The sequence below is a fragment of the Gavia stellata genome, chromosome 1 (assembly GCF_030936135.1).
Source record: "Gavia stellata isolate bGavSte3 chromosome 1, bGavSte3.hap2, whole genome shotgun sequence".
In the NCBI taxonomy this organism is placed as follows: Eukaryota; Metazoa; Chordata; class Aves; order Gaviiformes; family Gaviidae; genus Gavia; species Gavia stellata.
This window is the reverse complement of record NC_082594.1, coordinates 55,541,543-55,563,999: the sequence shown is the minus strand read 5'-3', so window position 1 is coordinate 55,563,999 and position 22,457 is coordinate 55,541,543. Positions and strand designations below refer to the sequence as shown.

The 22,457-nt window shown below is 39.1% G+C and overlaps 1 protein-coding gene across 1 annotated transcript in view; it reads right to left on the bottom strand.

Moving 5' to 3' along the window:
• Nucleotides 1–22,457, bottom strand: part of GPC5 (glypican 5) — a 772,839-nt gene that overhangs the window by 626,487 nt on the left and 123,895 nt on the right. Inside the window, exon 3 of the mRNA XM_059824335.1 lies at nt 17,273–17,967. Within this exon, the coding sequence (XP_059680318.1) occupies nt 17,273–17,967 (695 nt within the window). The remainder of the gene's footprint in view (nt 1–17,272; nt 17,968–22,457) is intronic.

The following is a 22,457-nucleotide window of genomic DNA, read 5'->3' as shown; positions in this document are numbered from 1 at the left end:
CCAATCCAATTCAAAGCAACCTTGTTAAATGTAATAGTTTGCCCCACACCCAACCATATGGTACTGAGCAAAGATAAATGCAAACTGCAGATATACAAAATGCAGACCCACCAGCAAGGCGGTGGTAGCCTCATCAGAAAAAGCTGAGAGGATTACATGTTGCAAAAAAAAGGAAAATAACTTTCTGTGATATATATAAATAAAAGTACAACTTGGAGTTACTGAACTAACTATTCCACTCTGGCACTAGCAGAGCATCAGTGCCATTGCTGTACACCTTTCTGGTGAAATCTACAGTCAAAATGGAGGACCAAGGAAGAGACAAAAATGCTAAGAGTTTGGAAACCAGTTTTTTTAATCAGCATTTTTTTAATACGGTTTTGCAAAAGACCGCTGTCCAAGCTTTTGGATTCTGGAAGCCACAGCCCACAAATTCCATGTGACTAAGACTCGTATCCTCCTCCTACTACTCCATCTACCAAAACCAGTGCCCCAGCCCAAGTTCTTGGGACTGTTCTCGTATCTTGTCAGTTTTTAATTATCTCTGACTTCCTTCATAATTTTGCATGTTCTGATTATAAAATAAAATCTAATAGCCCATTAAATACGAGTTACTTAATATACTTTTAATTTGTGTCTTCTGCTCTTTAATTACTAAAACCTTAAATGGTTTTAATTCTGCTGCTCCTTTCATGAGGGACTAACACTCAGCAAGTCTGGCAGTAAAAATAGTTTCTCCTTCTGAATGGGGGTGGGAGGGAAGGAAATGATTTTTTTTTTTTAATGGCTTAATGTCAGGGGAAATCCTAATGTTCTCAGCCAAGTTACCCTGCAGCCAGAATACAGCACTGCCAGTTCAAACTCTTCAAAGGCAGTTCAACAAAACTGCTTCTTGTGAGAGGCTGCCAGCTCTCCCAATCCAAGTCTGCTTCAGTGGATGCCAAGGTGTTTCATTTATGTTCAGTGAAAACACTCTGTGGTTCTCCTCTGAAAAGCAATTATATAAAACCGGCAGTAGCCCTTTCCAAAGATCAGCTGCCTGTGTGTAGTTAGACTGATTTATCTATGCTCTCTAGTGGTTAAAATATACTTTACTGCTCCTTACTTCTGTGTGCCCTGCAAGTACAGCTCTGACGTAGAAGGCTAACATTATGCCTTCTTGTCTGATACAGGCACAATTGTTCATTAAATCTAAGCCTAAGTCTATCTGGGGTCACCTGTGTAAAGCAGAAGGAATTCTGTAGGAATTGTGACTGTCAGTGAAAGCAGAAATGGAGCTCTATAACCTTTATCAGGCATGTTACTTACTTAAAATAAAAAACATATTGCAACTTACAATACATAAAGAATTTGTGGAAGCAAAACAAGTTGGCTGTGTCAGCATATCTGCACAATGGGTTTACACTTTGTGGCAGGCTGCAATTTATGTTCCAAAATTGTGAAGAGGAGAGCAGTTTTGTAAGTAAGATCTGCAACAAAAGTGTGTAAGTCAACAAAATCATGCACACTTACAGTAACAGTCATAATGCATTATTTCATTTAGCATAGGACACTATCAACAACTCTTTAGATAATTGGAGGGTCACCTCATGATAATAAAGAATCAAAAACTGAAAAAAAATGAGGAAAAAACCCCACTATCTAGTTAGTCAGCATTTCAGAGAACCTAGGTGTTTCTCCCCCATTCCAAAATACATCTTATGAGATTAGTGGTTTTGCTTCCTGTATCTGTATATTAAGTGTTTGTCTCCTTACCCTCTTATTTGAACCTGGACAAAACAGTTTTCTTTGAAGATCTTTTGTGATGTGCAAGACAGTCACTTATTCATACATGTTCATATCACTTCAGGGACCAAAACAGTCTGAAAAACTCATTTGCTTCAAAATCTCTGGATTTGCCTTCACAAAGGGTTGGTAGTGATTTAAGGGCCAACTGAGACACCAGAAGTCTGTTTGCTCAGCCCAGTAGCTCTCTTTGTGAACAGATTTTCTGTTTCACAATGAAAAAGGAAGAGCAGAAAAAAAAGAAAACACATACACAGCCTACAGAAAGGATTCTCAGTTGACTTTCTCCTTTATATTTGTTCGTGCCTCTTACTTGGCTTTGGGGAAGGAGTGAAAAGCCTCCTTTCCCCTCTTTCTGCAGATAGGAAGAACCAGACTGCAGCATTTTCAGCCTCTTGGAGCACCTTCCTTACCTTCAGTTCAGCTCCCCAGTGGTCACATTCAGACAAGTCTGCCATGGTGCCAAAGCAGAGTTAGACATCTAGCATGTCACCTAAAAACAGAACATGATGGCAGCCCAGACTGCTTACTCCACATTCTTCAGACCCCTGAGTCCCTATGCAGTCAATGGAATGAGGAAGGCCATTTTGGATCTGTGCATTTTGCCCAAATTTTGTCTAACCTTCTGTTAAAAAAGAAAAATGGAGGCATATTAAAGATCCTACACTATCCTGAAAATACAGATTTCAACTTTAAGAAGGAAGTGCAGCAAACCGAAAGATTTAACAGAAGATTTGAGCCATTTCAAATTGTGAAGTGGATTTGCTCTAAACACATTAAATAGGAAAGCATAATGCATGCCATGATATGTTCCTACATTATTTACTTGGCAGTCTATATTGAACAGACCTTATGCAAACCTGCACTACTCAGCATTGCTTGCCAAAGCCACGTGTGTGTGTTGATAAGGGCAGTGGGTTGACCTTGGCTGGCTGCCAGACCCCCACCCAGCCGCTCTCTCACTCCCCCTCCTCAACAGGACAGGGGGAGAAAATAAGATGACAAAGCTCGTGGGTCAAGATAAAGACAAGGAGATCACTCACCATTACTGTCATGGGCAAAACAGCCTCAACTTGGGAAAGATTAATTTAATTTATTGCCAATTAGAAATAGAGTAGGATGGTGAGAAACAAAGATATAATACCTTCCCCCTTCCCTTTCATCCCAGGCTCAACTTCACTCCTTCGTTCCCAACTCCTCTGCCTCCCCTCAGTCCCTCAAGTGCTGCCGGGGGTCGGGGAATGGGGGTTGTGGTCAGTCTGCAACACTTCGAGTCTCCCGCTCCTTCCTCCTCACACGTTTCCCCTGCTCCAGCACGGGGTTCTCCACGGGCTGCGGTGTGGAGATCTGCTCCACCATGGTCTACCGCATGGGCTGCAGGGGGGTATCTGCTCCAGCTGCTCAGTGCCCAGAGCACCTCCTCCCCCTCCTCCTTCTCTGGCCTTGCTGTCTGCGGGGCTGTTTCTCTCACTTTTTTTCCTCACTCCTCACTGCCATGCATCATTTCTGCGCTTTCTCAAATACGTTTTCCCTGAGGCACCACCAGCTTGGCTGAGGGGCTCAGCCGTGCCCTGCAGTGGGGTGGCTGGAGCCGGCTGGAACCGGCTGTGTCCGGCACGGGGCAGCCCCGGCCTCTCCTCCCAGAGGCCGCCCTGCAGCCCCCCCGCTGCCAGCGCCTGGCACCTGCACCCCATACAAGAAGTAACTCCACTGTAGGAGTTGCAGGGGAGGAACCTGGGCAATTTGGCAAAGGAGTTAGAAAAAGCAGTTTTCAGAAAAGTGTGAGACGTGAACTTGACACTGGATTTGAACCTCTTCTCACCAAAGGTGAGAAATATGTCCTCTCTCATTTTCATAAATGAAAGGAAAATTGGCCGAAAGAAGAGGAGTTGGGAATCTTGAAGCAAGTACCAAAAGCTGTGCCACCATATACTCAAATGCTGAGAAACTGAGGAAAGTAGCAATTGACTGGGGGGCATGTTTTAATGGGCATGGTAGTGTTAGTTGATGGTTGGACTTGATGATCTTACAGGTCTTTTCCAACCTTAGTGATTCTGTGATTCTGTGACTTTAGACAGACATGGTTTCATGGCTTCCTGTTCTGCTATTATATTTAAGAAGTTCTTGACAGAAACCAGTGCTTCCAGTGTTTGCCACACATCTGCCAGTGTATCATAAACCTTAAAGACACTCACAGAACATTAGCAAGTGTAAGGTCCAACAAAGTGTATCAATTTTATTTTTTCTTTCCAATTTGCACTTGAGAAGTAATGCCATAATAAATGAAAGGAGCAGGTCATACACTAACATACATTTTTCCAAAATGTGTGCATAAATATGGATGAATTACTGCCTTTGCTAATATTCTATGCATGATTTGAAGCCCTTTTTCTACACATTAAAAGCAAGTAGAGCAATTGCATTGGAAAAGGACACTGATTTTGAGCAGAATTCTGCAGCACACAGCTCACAACAAGAGATGCTCTGGGATGTGATTACCACTACTTTTATGTCAAATATTGTAGCAGAGATTTTGTTGTTATTTGGAAAACACTGATTTTAGTTACAAAATCTGTAAAACAGCATGGGCATTTATAGTGGTATTATATAGTGTGTGGCATAGGGGACAAGACTACAGAAATAAGGGTCATACTTCAGATCTCAGTAAGTGCAAGCTACTGAAATGTATACCAAGGATGGATCAAACCAGAAAAGATGGGAAGAGCTGTCAAACCACTAGGTATGTTTAGGTAGGAAGAAAGCCTACTATTTAAGGAAAACATCTTTTCATTAGTTACAAACAGGCCAATAACACTTGCGTTGTTGATTTTTGCTTTGTTTTCAAAGTTCTCCATTCTCTTTTCTGATAACGAAGCCCAGTTTAGCCTCAGAAGAAAACCTTTGACAGCAGCAAGGAGCTTTTCCAATTTGAAACAATGGAGAAGTGAAATATAGCACTACAGGAATCTGAATTAGATGGAGGTCATGACTGCAGTACACTTACTTGATGCTACATTAAACAAAAAATGACTGATGTATAAAAATATGCCATACTTTATTAAAAAAGCACCACAGTCTTTCACAGCTACAGTTGGATGCGTATCTGTGAATGGAGAGAAATGGAAGGTGATGGTGTTTAACTGTGTTAGGTTAGATATCAAACCTTCCTTTAGAACACAATGATATTAGAATACAGACACGTATAAGATGAGGACTTTAAATCCAATTACTGTTCAGCAGTTTCCACAAATCAGTTTATATCGATCTTGTGAAGTAATTTAAATCAATCAACTTATCAAGTAATTTAAATTCAGCAAAGTAATGATGGCAAAAACATATGCCAAAACTTTCAGGCAGAACTCCACAATTTTATTCCAAAGTCTGCTTTGCTGAAAATTACGTATTTAATTTTTTACTTTTTTAAAAAAAGTATGAAAGAACTATATGGCATGTTGCTCACTTGGGGTTTGTCTTTTACAAATTGGTAATGGGAATACACACTTGCTGAAAGTTAAAGGAGTCCAGTTAGATAGTTTGGGGATAGGAACAACAGAATTAATTTTCCCACAACATCAAATTTAGGTTGTATCTGTGCAATCTCTAAACAAAGGCTCATTTTCCCTCCACAGTTTATCATCAATACCTCCACTTCTCTTGAGAACAGAAGTATCTATCGTTGACATATAGCTTTGTGACCAACTCCTTTGAGAACCTCCAGGCTATCACTCTGTTGGCCTCAATTTTTATGATCCTGTCCTGGGGAATTTCATCCAGGCTTTGAGACTTGTGTAAGGTGCAATTCATTCACTTTTGCTTTGACCAAAGATCTGTGAAATAGACAATTTGTACTGTCTTGTGCAGACTCAGTTTTAACAGCATACTGTGGTAGTGAATACCTTGTATGGCAATGTTCATCTGCCATGAGATGAAGCCAGTGCCCACATCCTGCACTAGAAGAACACCATGAACATGATAGGTTCCTGCCTTGTCCATGATGCCCATATGTGGGTCCTATCCCACCACAGCTATTGATCCAAAGATGGCTGGTTCCTCAGTAAGAATAGTCCCCTGATGCACCCACCTTCTGAGTAATTTCACAGAATCACAGAATTGTTTAGGTTGGGAGGGAGTTCTTGAGGTCATATAGTCCAACATCCCTATTCAAGCAGGGTCAGCTACAGTTGGTTGTCCAAGTTCATGTCTAGTTGGGTTTTGAATATTTCCAAGGATGGAAACTCCACAACCCCTCTGGGCAACCTGCTCCATGGAATTTCCTGTTTTTTAATTTCTGCCCATTGCCTCTTGTCCTGTCAGTGGGCACCACTGAAAAGAGCTTGGCTCCTTCCTCTTCATTGGCTCATATCAGGTGCTTACACATATTGATGAGATTCCCCCTGAGTCTCTTCTCCAAGCTGAACAGTCCTAGTTCTCTCAGCCTCTCCTTATATGAAAGATGCTCCAGTCCCATAATCATCTTTGTGGCTGGACTCACTTCAGTCAGTCCGTATCTTTCTTGTACTGGGGAGCCCAGAACTGGACACAGCACTTGAGATGTGGCCTCACCAGTGCTGAGCAGAAGGAAAGGGTCACCTTCCTTAAACTGCTGGTAACACTCTGCCTAATGCAGCCCAGGAGGCTGTTGGCCTTCTTTGCTGTGCAGGTGCTTTTCTCATGTTCAGCTTGGCATCCACCAGGACCCTCACGTTCTTTCTTCCAAAGCTGCTTTCCAGTCAGTCAGCCCCCAGCATATACTAGTGCATGAGGTTATTCCTCCCCAGGTGCAATATTTTTTATTTCCCTTTGTTGAACTTCATAAGATTCCCTTCAGGCCAGTTCTTCAGCCTGACAAGGTCCCTCTGAATGTCACAACCATATGGTGTAGCAGCTACTCCTCCCAGTTTTGTATTGTCTGCAAACTTGCTGAGGGTGCACCCTGTCCCATCACCCAGGCCATTAATGAAGCCATTAAACAGTATTTGCCCCAGTATCAACCCCTAAGGTACAGCACTAGTGACTTGCGTCCAACTGTACTTTGTGCCACTGATGACAATCCTCTGGGCCCAGCCACTCATCCAGTTTTCAGTCCTCCTCACTGTGCACTTTGTCAGCTTACATTTAAGGATGTTGTAGGAGAGTCTCAAAGGCTTTAGTAAAGTCGAAGTAAACATCATCCATTGCTCTACCCATATCCTATCAAATTGGCTGTCCTATCAAGGATATCAAGCTGGTTAAGCATGGTTTCCCCTTTGTAAATCCACACTGATCACTCTCAATCACCTCCTTGTCCATGCGTTTGGAATGGTTTCCAGGATTAGTTGCTCCATCACCTTTCCAGGGATCAAGGTGAGGCTGACTGACCTGTAGTTTCATCCTTCTTACTCTTTTTGAAAATAGGGGTTACATTTGCTTTCTTCCAGTCTTCAGGAACCTCTCCCAGTTGCAAAGCCCATTCAAAGATAATTGAGAGTGGCCTCATAATGACATCAGCCAGCTGCCTCAGCACTTGTGGGTGCTACTTGTCAGGCCCCATTTTGTTTAAGTGCTCTAAGGTTACTGCCCTAACTTTGTTCTCCTCCATTGAGGATAAGTCTTCGTTGATCCAGACCTTACCCGTGGTCTCCAGGTCCTTGAATTTCTGAAGGCCGGTCTTACTAGTAAAGACTGAGGCGAAGGCGGCATTGAATACCTCAGCCTCTTCTATGTCCTATGTCACCAGTTCCCCTGCCACATTCAGCAGCAGGCACACGTTTTCCCTTGTCTTACTTTTGCTCTTTATGTACTTGTATAGTTCTTTTTTGCTGCCTTTCCCATCACTTGCCAGATTCAACTCCAGGTCAGCCTTGGCTTTTCTAACCCTATCCCTGCAATACTGGACACCAACTTTATACTCCTCTTGGCTCATCTGCCCCTGCTTCCACCTTTTAAATACTTCCTTTTTATAAGTTCAGTCAAGAACGTTTTGCTTATACCTTGCAGGACTCCTGATGCCTTTGCTTGATGTCCTTCTTGTCAGGATAGATCTTTCTTGAGCTTGGAGGAGGTGATCCTTGAATATCAACCAGCTCTCCTGGATCCCTCTACTCTCCATGGCCATACCCCATGGGGTTCTTCCAAGCAGATCTCTGAAGAGGTTGAAATCTGGTCTCCTGAAACCCAGGGTGTGGTCCTCCTTTTTGCACTACTTTCTCCTCTTAGGTTATTGAACTCTTACCACCTCAAAGCTGCTCCTGACTTTCACATCCCTGCCACATTCTTCCTTGTTTATAAGTATCAAGTCCAGCAGAGCACCCTTCCTTGTTAGCCCCTATGCCAGGAAGTTGTCACCAATGCACTCCAGAAATCTAAGTTGCTTGTCCACTGCTGTGTTGTCCTTCCAGCAGATACCAGGGTGGTTGTAATTCCCCCATGATGTATGTACCTTCCAAATCAACATCTGAAGCGAGAAAAGATTGACAGGCAGCACACTTGACTACTATCAGCAGGATAGAGTGCCCTCTACCCAAAAGTCCTCTGACATTTTCCCCCTATTTTTGAAGAAAGTCTTCCTATAGGAGACCCCATCTATTCCCTCCAGCTGAGATTTCACCCTCTTTACCCAAAATGAAACTATGACCTTGCCCTCTCATCACAATAAAAATGAAGGCTTTTGACATCCTGAAAACACAATGACACTGTCTTCAGCAGTCTGACAGTGCCCTGAAAAATGCTCTGGGAAGTGTCAATTACATCTTCAGTGGTTACAGGATTCTGCACACTTGTTTCCAGCAAGAAAAGGAAGCATTATGCCTAGAGGAAGAAGGTGAAAACAGCCCAGGCAGAATGAGTAAGAAAGGGTGACCAGGGACAGGCTCAACAAGGACATTTGTCCCTTGCAGTCCTAACAGATCCTGTAGCAGAACCCTGGCAGCAGCAGCACAATGCTACTCAAGAGCTGGTATGCTGGATGACAAGAGAACAGTGGCACACACTTTGCCATGGAAACAAGGCATGAAAACAAGCAGAAGGTGTCTGCTTTTAAAGGAAACAGCACAGGTAGAGAGACAGGTCAAAAGTCAAGTGAAGACGTAGTTTGTATCACATACAATATAAAAAATGAGAGGAATAAAGAAGAAGATGCAACACATCTGAGCTACTGTATCTTTCAGATCACATGTGGTCTCTGCCCATGGAGACTGCGGTCTATCCTTGGTGGGGGCTCTTCTCTGGAAAGCAGCAGTGCCTACATCATCGCCCCATGGAAGCAGTGTGCTCTGGCCTGGCAGTGGGATCCTGGTGCTGGGTATTCTGCTGACCTCCTGTTACCAACTGCCCAGCCCTCCTGCCCTCCCCTATGGTGACAGAGACTTTTTGGCAGTGATGGATTCTCTGTGGTTGATGTCAATGAGATGCTTAAAAACAGCTACAACTTACCCCACCTGCAATGTACACTGCATTCTTGATAAGCTATGGGATGTTTTTGACAGTGAAACCTGGCAGTGCCCTGGCTCCTGTGCCACTGTTGTAACCTAAGCCTGTAAAGACTACAGGGTCGATAGAGTGTGGGGGACCTGCACATCTTACCCAGAACCCCAATCCACTTCCCTCACCCTTACTCACACTCCTTTTCTCCCCATCCCTCTGCATCTTACTTCAGAGATAATCATCCTTTCCTTTCCCAGTGAGAAACTGCAAGCCAGTAATCCACCATACACATTACACGGGCATACATACATACTTACATATACACAGAGTGGTTTGGCTGTTTGATGCCAAAAGTAAGGGCACGGATAATCATCCTGTCTCCCTGCTGCCTCCCTGACTGCTAGTGGCAATAGGACCAAAGTTTGGGAGGAGCTAGTGGATCTAGGTCAGCAGTCCATACCTCGGCCATCCCGAGGCACAAAACTGTGTCCAGCACTGACAGTGCTTCTCTTTTCTGCCCATGTCAAGTGTACCTGGAGCCTTGTGTTACACAGGGCTCTCTTACGAAGGGAGAGTGATTGATCCTCCGAGGTAATTGTAGCAATCATGATGAAGGAGCAGGAGCCTGCAGAAGCACAAAAGAGAGGGAAGTCTGGGATTTGAATACAGTAAGTTGTCCCTGCCCTCAAGTTGCTTTTCTTTGACTGCAGCATTGGAGAACTCCCTCAGAATGACGATGTCTGCATACCTCTACATTGTGCAAATACTGGAAAAAGTTGTCTACACAGCAGCAGATGAATCACAGACAAATGCAGTCAGTTATCTGAAAAAGCCAGCTATATATTTGTCTAAACTTACCTATTTCCAGTCAGATAAAATATACCTATAATGTTTGCAATAGAGAAATTTACTGTGCAGTTTAAATATAAACAATATGGATAATAAACCAAAGCAGTCACAAATTATACAATGCTGTGTAATCTGCCTAATTTGTAACATAGTGATTAGGTTATTCTATAATAATTGCCAGTTTTACTCTAGTATATACAGTAAATTAGGCTATGAAACTATGTTTTCACATAATTAATTCTTCTTATGTGTAGAGCTTTTGTTTCTTTTTAACCAGGGTTTTGATTTTCAGTCTATGCCATTTCATAAAAGCATATAGAATAGAATAGAATAGAATAGAATAGAATAGAATAGAATAGAATAGAGTATTTCAGTCGGAAGGGACCTACAACAATCATCTAGTCCAACTGCCTGACCACTTTAGGGCTGACCAAAAGTTGAAGCATGCTGTTAAGGGCATTGTCCAAATGCCTCTTAAACACTGACAAGCTTGGGGCATCGACCACCTCTCTAGGAAGCCTCTTCCAGTGTTTGACCACCCTCTCAGTAAAGAAATGTTTCCTAATATCATCTGAACCTCCCCATTTGTAAAATATTGTTTTAATATTTATTTAAAAAATAACAAAATCTTTAATGCATCACTTCTTATTTCATTTTCAGTTACGGTCACAAGAAAATTAAGGTGGCAAGAGTAAATGTACATTTCCTTTTAAAAGTTTCAAAATCCAAAAGTGGGAGTCATGGGAATAAGGCTACGACTATGAAACAAGAATACAAAATCCAAAGAAGCAAAATTAAGGTTAAAGCCCTTAACCATTTTGCTAAAGGGTATGCAGCATTCATAGTCCTCAGAATCAAAGAATGATGAAAGGTTCCCCCACTAATGAGGCAAAGTAAGATAAGCTAGTGGTAAAATAGTCACTAAATTTGATAATAAATGTATGTCCCTCCTGTGTACATACTGTTGGTTGCACTGAAACACGTGGAAATAGCATTAGAAGACATTCAGATAACGTTGTTTAGACAGACTGCATTGGTTTAGGGGAAATGTTTCTTGTTTTCCTCCTTTAGCCTATTTTCCTGAATTTTCAGTTTTAATGGAAATGCTTATTTTTTTATTCCATTCTTCTGTTTTCCTGAATTTTTATTAGATGGATAACTCATAAGTTTTTCAAGCAACATCAGGGGTGGAATTACAAATACTGCTTGGAAGTTCAGCCTAATATTTCCCTTATAGAAAAATACTGTAACTCTATCTCTGATTGTTATCAAATCAATAACCACTTTTGATTAATGTTATACTGTGTATTTTTATATGCATATAGAATAGCTATAGAAGTCCATGTCAGGTGCACCTAGTACAGCTCTTTGTGGTAGCTACAATTTATTTTTAAGTGGTGAGTTTCAGATCTCTTTCATGACCCGATTTATACAAAAGATTTATAATAAGCATTTTCTAATATTAAAATTTCTTTAAAATAGAGTGACAAAATTGATTTTTTTTTAATATAAGTTCAAATAGCTTGTGAACTTACTTTGCATGATTGATTAATGCACTCTAAGGAAGCAATCAAAATGCAGCAGCTATGAAGCAGTAGGCATAAAGCCACTGTATTTATAGGCATATAATCATGTGAGTAAATAAATTAGATTATAGATACTAAAGAAGTGGGTTCACAGAATAGCTACTTCAAAGGATGTTGATCTCTTGCATTTCTTTAAGTGCCTTAACCTGTAAAGCTCTGAAAGTTACCAAATATCCAGGCACAGAACTTCCCACAATTAAAAATGCTGTTAATCTGGTCTCTTGTTGACAATCAAGCGTACTCCTTTCCAAAAATAAAAACTGCAATTACACTATAGCTTGCAGGTGTACATTTTGTATATAGTTGGGATTATCAAAATATGTTTTTCATCACCTTTTTTCCATTCCTTTTTTAAATCTAAAAAAATGATTGGTTTAGTGCACTTCTACAGCACTTCATTTTCTGGAATGGCATGGAATAAGGCTGTGTGACTTTTCGCTAGAGAAACCCCAATAAAAAGTAGCTGCATAAAACAGATCCTAGAAGGAATACAAAAAACCCCACAAATATTCTATTTATAATGTTTGTGAATATGTCTCTTCATGGGTATATTAAATTTAAAACATCACTGTATTACAGCAGTTCTGACTGTTTAAGTGTTTATAGCCAGTCATTTCAAGCAAAAATAATCAATAAGGAAATAAAGCTCTAAATACAGTCTATTAACTTCTTCCTGCTAGCATTCTATGACCCAAGAAAGACGTTGCTTTTTTTTCTAGTATTAACAACAGATTAATAAAAGGGCAAGACAAAAGTCTCTTTTCATACAATATAATTATACGTATTTTTAGAAGACACATAACTTAGATCTTCTTTCAGGATTAGACTAAGATCAGTGAAAGGACTTGAGAACTTCCAGAAGTGTGACATTTTCATTTTCTCCAACTGTTTGGAAAACTGATCTGGTGAAAGTCCACATGGGTGAGAACACAGTGAAGACATAGTGCTTTTGAAAATCCCATTCCAAATTTTCATAGGCTTATAGCATATACAAAAAAGGATAAAAGAATTTTACAAACCTATAGCACAAATTCGTCACTTCCAAAACTAGGAAATGGCAGAATTTGTCTGTGTGATTTTAATTTTTCTGTTGTGTTTCTGATTACCACATTTTTATATGCATATATATATATATATCTTTTAATATCATGGTCACATACTCTTTTTCCTCCAGATCCCCAAACCATCAGTGCCCAGAATACACCATGAACAGCTAATCAATATTCCTTTTCATCCCTTTTATTCAACATTAAACCCAAACACCATTGAACTTTTGGGAATTAAGAACAATAGTTCTATGTGAAGTTCGGAGGAAAGATTTAATTATAAAGCCTTGTGACTTTTCTCTTTTCTTCTCTCCTGTTCCTTTCCCCTCTTCCTTCAGCTCTTGCCTCGGACCCATTTCGCCTCCTCTCAGGTCCTCTGTTTGTTCCACTCCGATGGACCTCTCAGCTCCTGTGTTACCCAACGCATGACAGCACAAGTCTTCACACACCGAAACAAAACCATGGCTAAGAAAGACTCTTGCAGACAGCCCCCTCAACCAGCTTGACTTTCAGCTGCCGAAGCAGTGTGCGCACAGGGAAAGAGGTGGAAACACACAGCTGAGGACGGTGCCAGAGCAGGACATGGGCAACCCAGGGTGAGACTGGCTTAAGCTGCCGTTGAACCACCCTCTGAGTGATGCAGGAACTTGCCCTTCTATGGCATGGGGCTATGCCATTAATCCATACATAAAGGGAACAGAAACACTCTCTTATGCTAGGGATAGTAGGCTCCATCCACACCAAAACTTTGTAAATCTTGCTAAAATCTCTCTTTGTCCTTCTGTCTTAATATTGACACTCAGTCACTAGCACAACAGAATGGAGGTAACATGAAACAATTTATTACAACTTGTAAACAAGTTTCCATATGTTTTGAGTTTATTTGTTTGTTTTTCCTTAAATAAGGCTCAAATGTGTTAAAAAGCTCTTGTGCATTCATTAGCCTGCACAGATGCCCTCAGTGGGGATTTCCCTGGCTATGCACAAGTTCAGAGACCAGCAGTGGCAACTCAGGCTGAGCACAGAGAGGAGCATAGTCCTTTGTAGCAATAAGCATTTTTACTTCTTATCCAATGCTTAACAACTACATAATATCATCTTTTTCAGATTGTCTTAATGACTACTGTTCTCATTTTGTATGATGCAGTTCTCTTAAACTTCTACTGTACTATATTTGCATGAGCACGCACACAGAAGTCTGCTAAAAAATTTCTGTTCCAACTCCTACCAACTAAACAGTACAGGGTCCACTATGCACTGAGCATAATGGACATATATAGACTTCAGGAACACAGAACTGAACTGTCATTAAATATTTGTGTATATATATATATGCGAACATATATAAATATGTGAGTAGTTGCACAACCCACACATCTCCACTAGATTCTGCAGAATAGCACAGAATAATGTCCAGATATAGAGATGATGAACAGGTGCTGCTTTTATTTGTCAGTCAGCGGAGCTGTGGGAGGCAGGAATTAAAGGTGTGAATTTGAAACAGGAAGAACAAAGAGATAGAGAAATTCCAGCTGGAGACACTGTGGCACTGCTCTGCTGACCCAAGCAGAAAAGGGAACAAGCTGTAAATTACTGGAAAAAAGAGTTTTGTAAAAGGAAGCCATGTTATATAGGCATTAGTGGCCTTTCCACACCACACAGAGCTTAAAGTACGAATATACATCAGATGTAAATACAGATACCCATGCAATACGTTAGAAAAAAATCCTTTACATATAGTTATTTACACAAACATACACATGATTAGATATAGAGCTGTACAAATAAATGTATCACTAAGCAGAATATTCTGTTGATTCTCATATTAACATTTGCATATGTATATACCATACATTTAAAGATTTTTTTTTTCTGTCTGCCTCTTTAAAACTCATAAAAGTACTTACTGTAATGAAATTTGCTTTCAAAACTGCAGAGACTGCTGCGTGCCTAAGCAAGCCATTATTTGCTGGCTTATAATCATCTTTTCTGTGTCTGTTAGAATCACTGATGCATTAATTGCTTATCAAAATTTGAAACAGTTCATGAGTCACTCTGAAGATAAAATAAATAAATATTAATGAGCCAATTTCAACAGGATTCATGTACTCTGCCTCTTAAAGCTGAAAGCCTGTATTTATTACATGTCATAATTAGGTCTTGATACTTAATGTATGGGCAAATATGAAATATACTCAAGCCATACTCAGCAAATCAGAACTGACTGACTAGTTCACCATGTTGCAAGCGGTCAATGCATCATAGTCTTATTTGACCAAATTATAGATCAAAGTGAGAAAGTACTGATCAATTATAACATAGAGTTTAAATGAAAGATATGTCTAAATGCATAGGTTTGATGCAGATTGAGTGAAAAATGAAGTATTTATTTTTTAAAGTTTGGAAGTGATTCTATATCAGAAGACCTTAACACAACAGAAATAAACACTTGATCTTCAAACAAAGACATTGGCACAAAATATCTTTACATACAAAACTGCAGTATTCCTTTCATCGTATGATGGAAGGGGAGAAGGAAGGCATAGAGTCTTCAGGAATATCAAAATAAACCATTTTATTTTGGATCAATCTGAAATTTTCATTAAGCCAAAAGACTGTGTGGAGGGCTCTTCACCCATTTAATTTTTTACTAAAGTTGAGTGATATATACTATTTTGGAGAGTAAAAACTTTCATTTTGAAAACATGAGTGTGCTGAGAGACTTTTAAGTTTGGGCCAATGACGGACCACTGTTGAAAATCCAAGTCTAAAACTTTTCAAACTAAATGACCCAGGATGAAACAGGAAACAGAAGGCCTTCCCCTGAGCCTTTACTTTCTTATTCTAGCTTGTTCCTGAAAATTGTAGGCAAAATAGATCCCTCCAAAATCTGAGGAACAGGGAATATCCCTAAAAGGCAATTGTAGCTCTGAAACATATTAGGAAATAGACAGACATCAGTGAGCCACTTTTGAGCCAAACTTTTAGTGAAAAACCTTTTAAAAAGAACCCCAGTTTTTCTCAAGGAAGTTCAGCAGCAGGAGATTCTGGCTAATGTAACTGGCTGGTATAAAGCAGATAACATGGGAAATTGATAGAAATGGGCAATTTCCCTGTTACTCACTGACTACAAGCAGGATGAAGAACCCATTTAAATAGACTGTGGGTCTTAGTAAGAAATGAAGAATCGTCGATTTATTGTATTGGGTCAAGTTGTTTATTGTCAGAGGTCATATCAGCTGCTTAGCAGAAGACAATGCTTCAACTTCAGCTAGTCACATAAAGAGACAGGTTGTGGTAATCCTAGAAGTATTACTGCACCTCAGCTGATGCCACACCACAGTGACACCCTGGCACAGACAGACCTGTGTACCCTGTAAAACTAAAGGCATCTCCCCAGATCAAGATATTCAACCCAGCTTTAAACACAGAATATGTCACTGTCAGTGAAGTCTGCATGTAAGAATACAGAAAAAAAAAAATAATTACAAAATGTATGGTGGATTAAATATAACATAGGAAGAATTAAAATTTTGCTACTTACATCACCTTCATAAATTTGCACCTATACTTTCTTTCTAATGTGAAGCTAAATAACGTGTATTTTCCCTAACAGTATCTTAAAATTCTTCACTTCATGCATTCACAGCTAACATGGCTCTCACATAATTTCCTTTTTCTCTTCAGTATATGTAAAGAAGGATTTAGTTCATGTTACAAATGAACTGTGCTACGTTCTCTAAAACCTATAAAATTATGCAAATAAAATCAGCAAAGTCTTAGGTTCTTTAAGACAGGCCACTGGTATCTAAAAGAAGGATTGTTTAAATTTATCTTTATGTGCATGTAAGACAACAAAGAAGCGATCAAACAATTTACTTAGGTTCATGAAAAACATTTTTTTGTGCTCCTAAAAATTATTCCCAGTATGTCATTTAACAAGTTTCCAATCTGCAAACAAATATTATTGCAGAGATTTAACACTCTCATTTACACACTTGTCAAATTATTAGTAAATTCTGTTTTTATAGAATATTTGTGGAATTAGTTTTCCACCAGATAATTTACCTTTGTCACGTTAGTATTTTAAGCTTCCAAACTTAATGACACATTCTGTTGTTCACCCTTGTTCAGTAGAACTTAACAGATGTAGTTGTAAAGTTAAACCTAAAGCTATTCAGTGCATGTACTGAAAATGTTAACTTCTAAATAAAAAGGGTGAAGGAATAAAAGTTTCCATTGGATAGTGCAACAGAAATTTTCACTCAGCAGAATTCTGAAAAAAGCTGTGTTTCATGGGAAATGGGAAAAGATAAATTCCACACAAGAATTCTTTTCATTTTGAAAAGCCTTTACTGTAAATGCTGCCAAAATGTTGAATCTCCACTTGATCTTAAACTCATGAATAGAATATGGGAAATTAGCAGATCATGTGCATGATTAAAACAAAAACTGTCAGTGCTGGAAAAATGCGTTGTTGAATAAAGCTGAACTTGGATACAAATGTATTTATCACCACAAAAATGGCCAAACAAGTATTAGTTATCAGTGTTACTTTTCTTAGTGTCACCTTTGCATCAAGCATGGATAAAACCAGCTTCTTACCTGCTGAGATAATTCTGGTCCATTGATATGAGCCTGTACAAGAGCATCATTAACAAGTGAATGGAAGTTTAGAAGCACGTGCTCAATGTCGTAAGTTCCACTCATAGCGCTCGAGAGCTCCTCCAGGGACTGAATGTATCCCCGCCAGTGAAGATCAACTTCTGCCATGTTAGCTAAGCAGCCTCGGATGACATTGAGGCAGTAGCCCATACAGGGCTTACTTAAAGTCAGCCCTTGGCAATGGGGGCAGTACTGCATTCTCAGCAAAGCTCTGCTGCAGTCTTTAGAGAAATGCAGATGATCTGTTGTATTGATCACTTCAATCCCCAAATTCAGAGCCTGCAAGAAAGCCCGGCTGGGTAACAGTGATCTCCCCATTTGTCCTACGGCCTGTTTGGGAACATCACCAAAGGGCCTGATGTCTCTTCTCGCCATTCGGAGGCACTCTGCATATTCCAGTGAAATGTCAGTCAGGCCAGGGTTAATCACATGGTTGTAGACTACTGGGAACAGGGTGTCAAAAAATCTGTTGACAAATTCCTCTGTGCTAATGTCTGTGCCAAATACAAAGAGTCCAACATCAGTGAAAAACTCCTGGACATGTGTAGTAGCCTCAGCAGCCATGTTTCTATATGCATTGCAGAAAAGTGTACTTGTGTAATTCTCAGCCAGTCTGATAAGCGATTCAAAGGTTTCTGTAATAAAAAAAAAGTTCATTATTTTTCAGGTTTAAAAAATAAGAAATTAGAGTAAGAACCTAAAACAATCACATCAGGACATCTTACATTTATCCTGAACACATTTTTTGCATTAGAATTTATGAAGAGACAAACTGTGACAACTGTCTTTTGTATGCAGGCAAGCACCTTACAAGTAATGTTGCAACACAATTAATAATCCATGTGTTTTCTTGGCAGGATATATTAAACACAGTTTAAAAAAATATAAAAGGAAATCAATTGTAAAATGACTTACTAAGTTACAAAATACAACAAAGCCTTACTGTACCTGTCTACATGTATACATACATTAGCCCTCTCACCTCACGACTTATTCTGCAACATGCAATAGAAAGTTAAATGCTCTCAGTCACTCCACTTCAAGTCATTCCTCTTACCATCCTAAATGGATGTGCAAAAGTAACATTAAATAATTGAAATAACTCTTCCATTCCACTAAAACTTAACTTTTAAAAGATCAAACAGTTTTGTCTTCTTGCCTTCCAAGGGAAGAAGCTGGACCAAACATACACGAGAATGTGCTTTTAAACAATGCTGTTTGGTCTGGCAATTACTATAGTCACGCAAAGTGACAGAACGTGCAGAATTGTTCTCCTCAGGCACTGTGACGGGTACACCCTCTCTAAGCCTCAAAATCTGCATAACCAGTAAAGCCAGAATGGATAAACTTACATTGAGTTTCATGTGTTAGGTGGCAATCCTTAAGCACACTGGGTAGTTTTTAATAAAACAGTTAAAGTATACTGGAGAAGTATTCTCTCTTGACTTGATCTATGACTTGCAGGTAAGGAAAAATGCTGGTTTTCAAAACAAAAAAAGACTGTTCGCATTGAGGAATTTCCTAGACCTGCCTAAGAAGCTTGCACTTCAGGGAAGGCAAAGGAGCAATATATAGATCAAAAGGAAACTTACCTTAAGAGTTGAGAATAAAAATATGTAGAAACACATATTACAAGTATTAACCCATTTCATCCACTGGATGGCTATGACTCAGTAACTTTCTTTTAGTCATTCAAGCTTTACAAGTTTTCATGTATATATTTTATTTTTTCACACTTATTTTTTTAATGGCACTCTATAGAAATAAAGTGAGGAAAAGCACGAAGTACAGTTAATGCTGTCCAAACACTGATATTAAAAATAGGCAGAATCAAATAGTGTCAAACTATGTCAGGCCATTACTGACGCAATCTGAAGTCTGCTGTTAAGTCACTGACTGAAAGGAATAGTAGAAGACTTAGAATAATTTTAATATAATAACCAAGACTGGCTATCACATCTTCAATATATATCTGTTCATAAGAATAAATGTCTTAAATTCTGATAAAAAGCTTGATCAGGTCAGTGAAATGATTCTCACTGACTTCAGTGGGTTTGAAATTGCACACTTTGTGAAAAGATCACAGAGAAGACATATTAAACTAATCTGCTTATACTTTCTATGCATTCTTTGTTTTCTCCAATAAAAATGAGATACATGCTTATAAGTCAGTCATTACCTCTACTCTTCTGATATTACCTATTAACTCCTAGTTTCATATATCACAACATCCTTAAGGCTGATGTTGCTATCTCTCTCTTTTCCATTCCTCTAACATTCACATAAGTGAGAAAAAAAGTGTTGACTACCCACAGTAAAGAGTAGGGAAGTGCATCGCATTTGTCTTTTTTTTTTTCATTACTACAGCACATACATATGTGCATCTCTCCTAAAGTGAATTTCACTATAAGCATTCATATGTGCCAAATATCACAGTGATTCAGCAAAGGGTTTGATTTGTTGCAAAAGTCAGACTCCTGAAGTCAGAACCTTGCATGGACCCAGACTCCCACCAAAGGAGACCTATTATATCAGCAAAGCCTCCTCAGTTTATCCCACGAGTTGACATGCAGAAGTGCCAGCTGAGTAACTCTGTAGACCACAGCTGCCTGCATCACCACCAGCTCTGTGACTTTTTTCAAGCTCAGCACCTCATGCCAGATCGTACCTGAGACACCTGCACTGCACACCGTGTTTGTAGGTATGCACATGTGTATGGGAGACTCATGTCCTTCTGGAACCGCCGATGAGACACAACATATCAGAGAGGGCATATTAGATTGATGAAGATGCCCACTTTAAGGCGACTGAACCGAGGATGAGATCTCCACCAGCTATAAAGACAGTTTGGACACGTAGCTCACATGGAGGCACATATACATGGACAGCTAAATTACAGCCCTAAATATCCTACTGTACATTATGTCTCATTTTTATTGGAGGGAACAAGGAATGCAAAGAAAGTACAATCCTACTATGGAGGCTGTATTTAGTTGCCTAAGAGTGTTTAGCACCATTTTCAACAGTAGATGCTGTTCACCTGCCTGTTCAGAAGGGCGTGGGTAACCTGCAGGTCCTGTGTCACATTTGCAGGCTCTGTGTGGATGTTTTGCATTTAAAATGGTACTAGATGGCTGTGCCTAGACAACTGAGCTAAATTATAGACACCCAGTTATCAATGACTCAAGAACCCTTCATATAAAAGTTTGGAGCAGCCAGAATAACAAAGACAAAAATTTAAGTCAAATTGATTCTTGGTTTAGATGGTGTAAAATAATAAAGTGTGAACAATATTAAAGCCTCCTAGGAAAATGGCTATTTTTGTAACTGCAGATTCAGTCTTCTACACAATGTTGCCAATGCTTCAGATGAAATTTGTTAAAGTAGGTAATGTCAGTAAAATAACGATGTTATAATAATCTCTTTAGAATGACATGAATAAGGTTTTTATGACCCTTCCCAATTTTTTATTATTACTTTTTCCTAGATGAAAACCGTAAAGGACGTGATCTAAAATGGCAGTTACAATCCATGGCTGCAGCATCCTATTTCCAAGAGCACAAATATTAGATGAAAGAATAAATCATGCTGCACATGGATAATCAATAGATTTTACAATGTGGTCTAAACAATAACAAACCTTCAAGATTGAATTACATTGCTAGTGCCCCAGCAACCCACAGATGAATGAGTACAATAATCAACTGCATGATTTATTGACTGTGCTTTTCTAAACAGCATATGATAATACTGGCCACTTGTGTTTAGGATTCTGCATCATGCTGTTTAATTGTCATTTCAGGATTTCTTAGAAAATTTGTTAATCAGGTTTATTCTACTGGCATGTTTTCTACTTTATAACGGCCAAAGCTATTCCAGGGATTTGTTTTGCTCTCAGACAGCTTGAAGAATGACAGACAGCAAAGCAGACCTATGTTTACTTTCAATATTGAACAGCTCCTGTGAACACCTTATGATGGCAATCTATGTCATTTACAACACTTTCAGAGACTTCAATGACAAATCAAGTTATGCTGGTTCAATACTGCAAGCGTATCATAGATTTAACAATGTGTTTCTCTATCTTTTAAGTCTATGGGCCCAGACTAACATCATCAGTCTTAATTATTCAGCCACATAAAAGAAGCAGTGAGTTTTCAATCAGTATAAATCCAATAGCTATAAAAGACATTTTAAATATAACCAAAATGAGACAGACAAGCTCTTTTTATTGTTATTAAATGATTTTTTAATCTGCAGGCTCAGTGCCTGTTATCTCCATCCTTTATTATATTATATTATAGTAACCGCTATACAATATCCTACAGTTACCTTCTGCAGCACTACAGTGAATATGTCTAGCATTTACCATGCGTGGCATGTCAACTTTATTTTTCTTTGGCTACACTTAAAATTACGGCTTGCACACTCCTAAGTCAAAATTCAGGGCTGTCAGTATATTAACCCATTAAGTTTTTGAACAAACAGCAGTATCTCTTTTCCTGGTTTTGCTAAGAAGGAACAAAACACAAGGCTAGGGAAAAAAATGTAAATGAACACTTTTTTGTTCTGTGTTTTGCATTTATGCAGCTGATTCTTCGTATCATCACATTCTTTGTTGATAATAGTGTATTTAATAAAGTGATCACAAAGTGATGTAAAATAACTATCAGGTCATTGCTTTAAAAGATTTGCAATCTTTCATTCACTTCCTTTAACCTTTCTGTTCCTGAGAGCCACAGCTAGTTCTAAATTATAAAGATACCACAATGTAGTAATCAGTCCAGTGGACTACTGGCTTTAAAAGAGGACACAAAAGTATACACATGCCTTGTTTACTAGAACAACTCACAAAGACAACAAAAAGAAATCTTTTTTTTATTCTTGCACATTAATCAAATTTAATGGAAATATTGCACAGAATGTAATAGAATTTGGATTGGATTTTAAACCAGGCCTGCAAATCTCATCCTTAATAGTTTTGGCGAACTGTCTTTCTACTACAGGTACCTTAGAAAATTAATTTAAAACAAATTTCTATGGAGTTGTGTTGTTATAAAAGTAACTGCATTTTCTTAAGTTTACCTTTTCTTCACACAGATAAAAGTTCTATACAAGCTGCTAA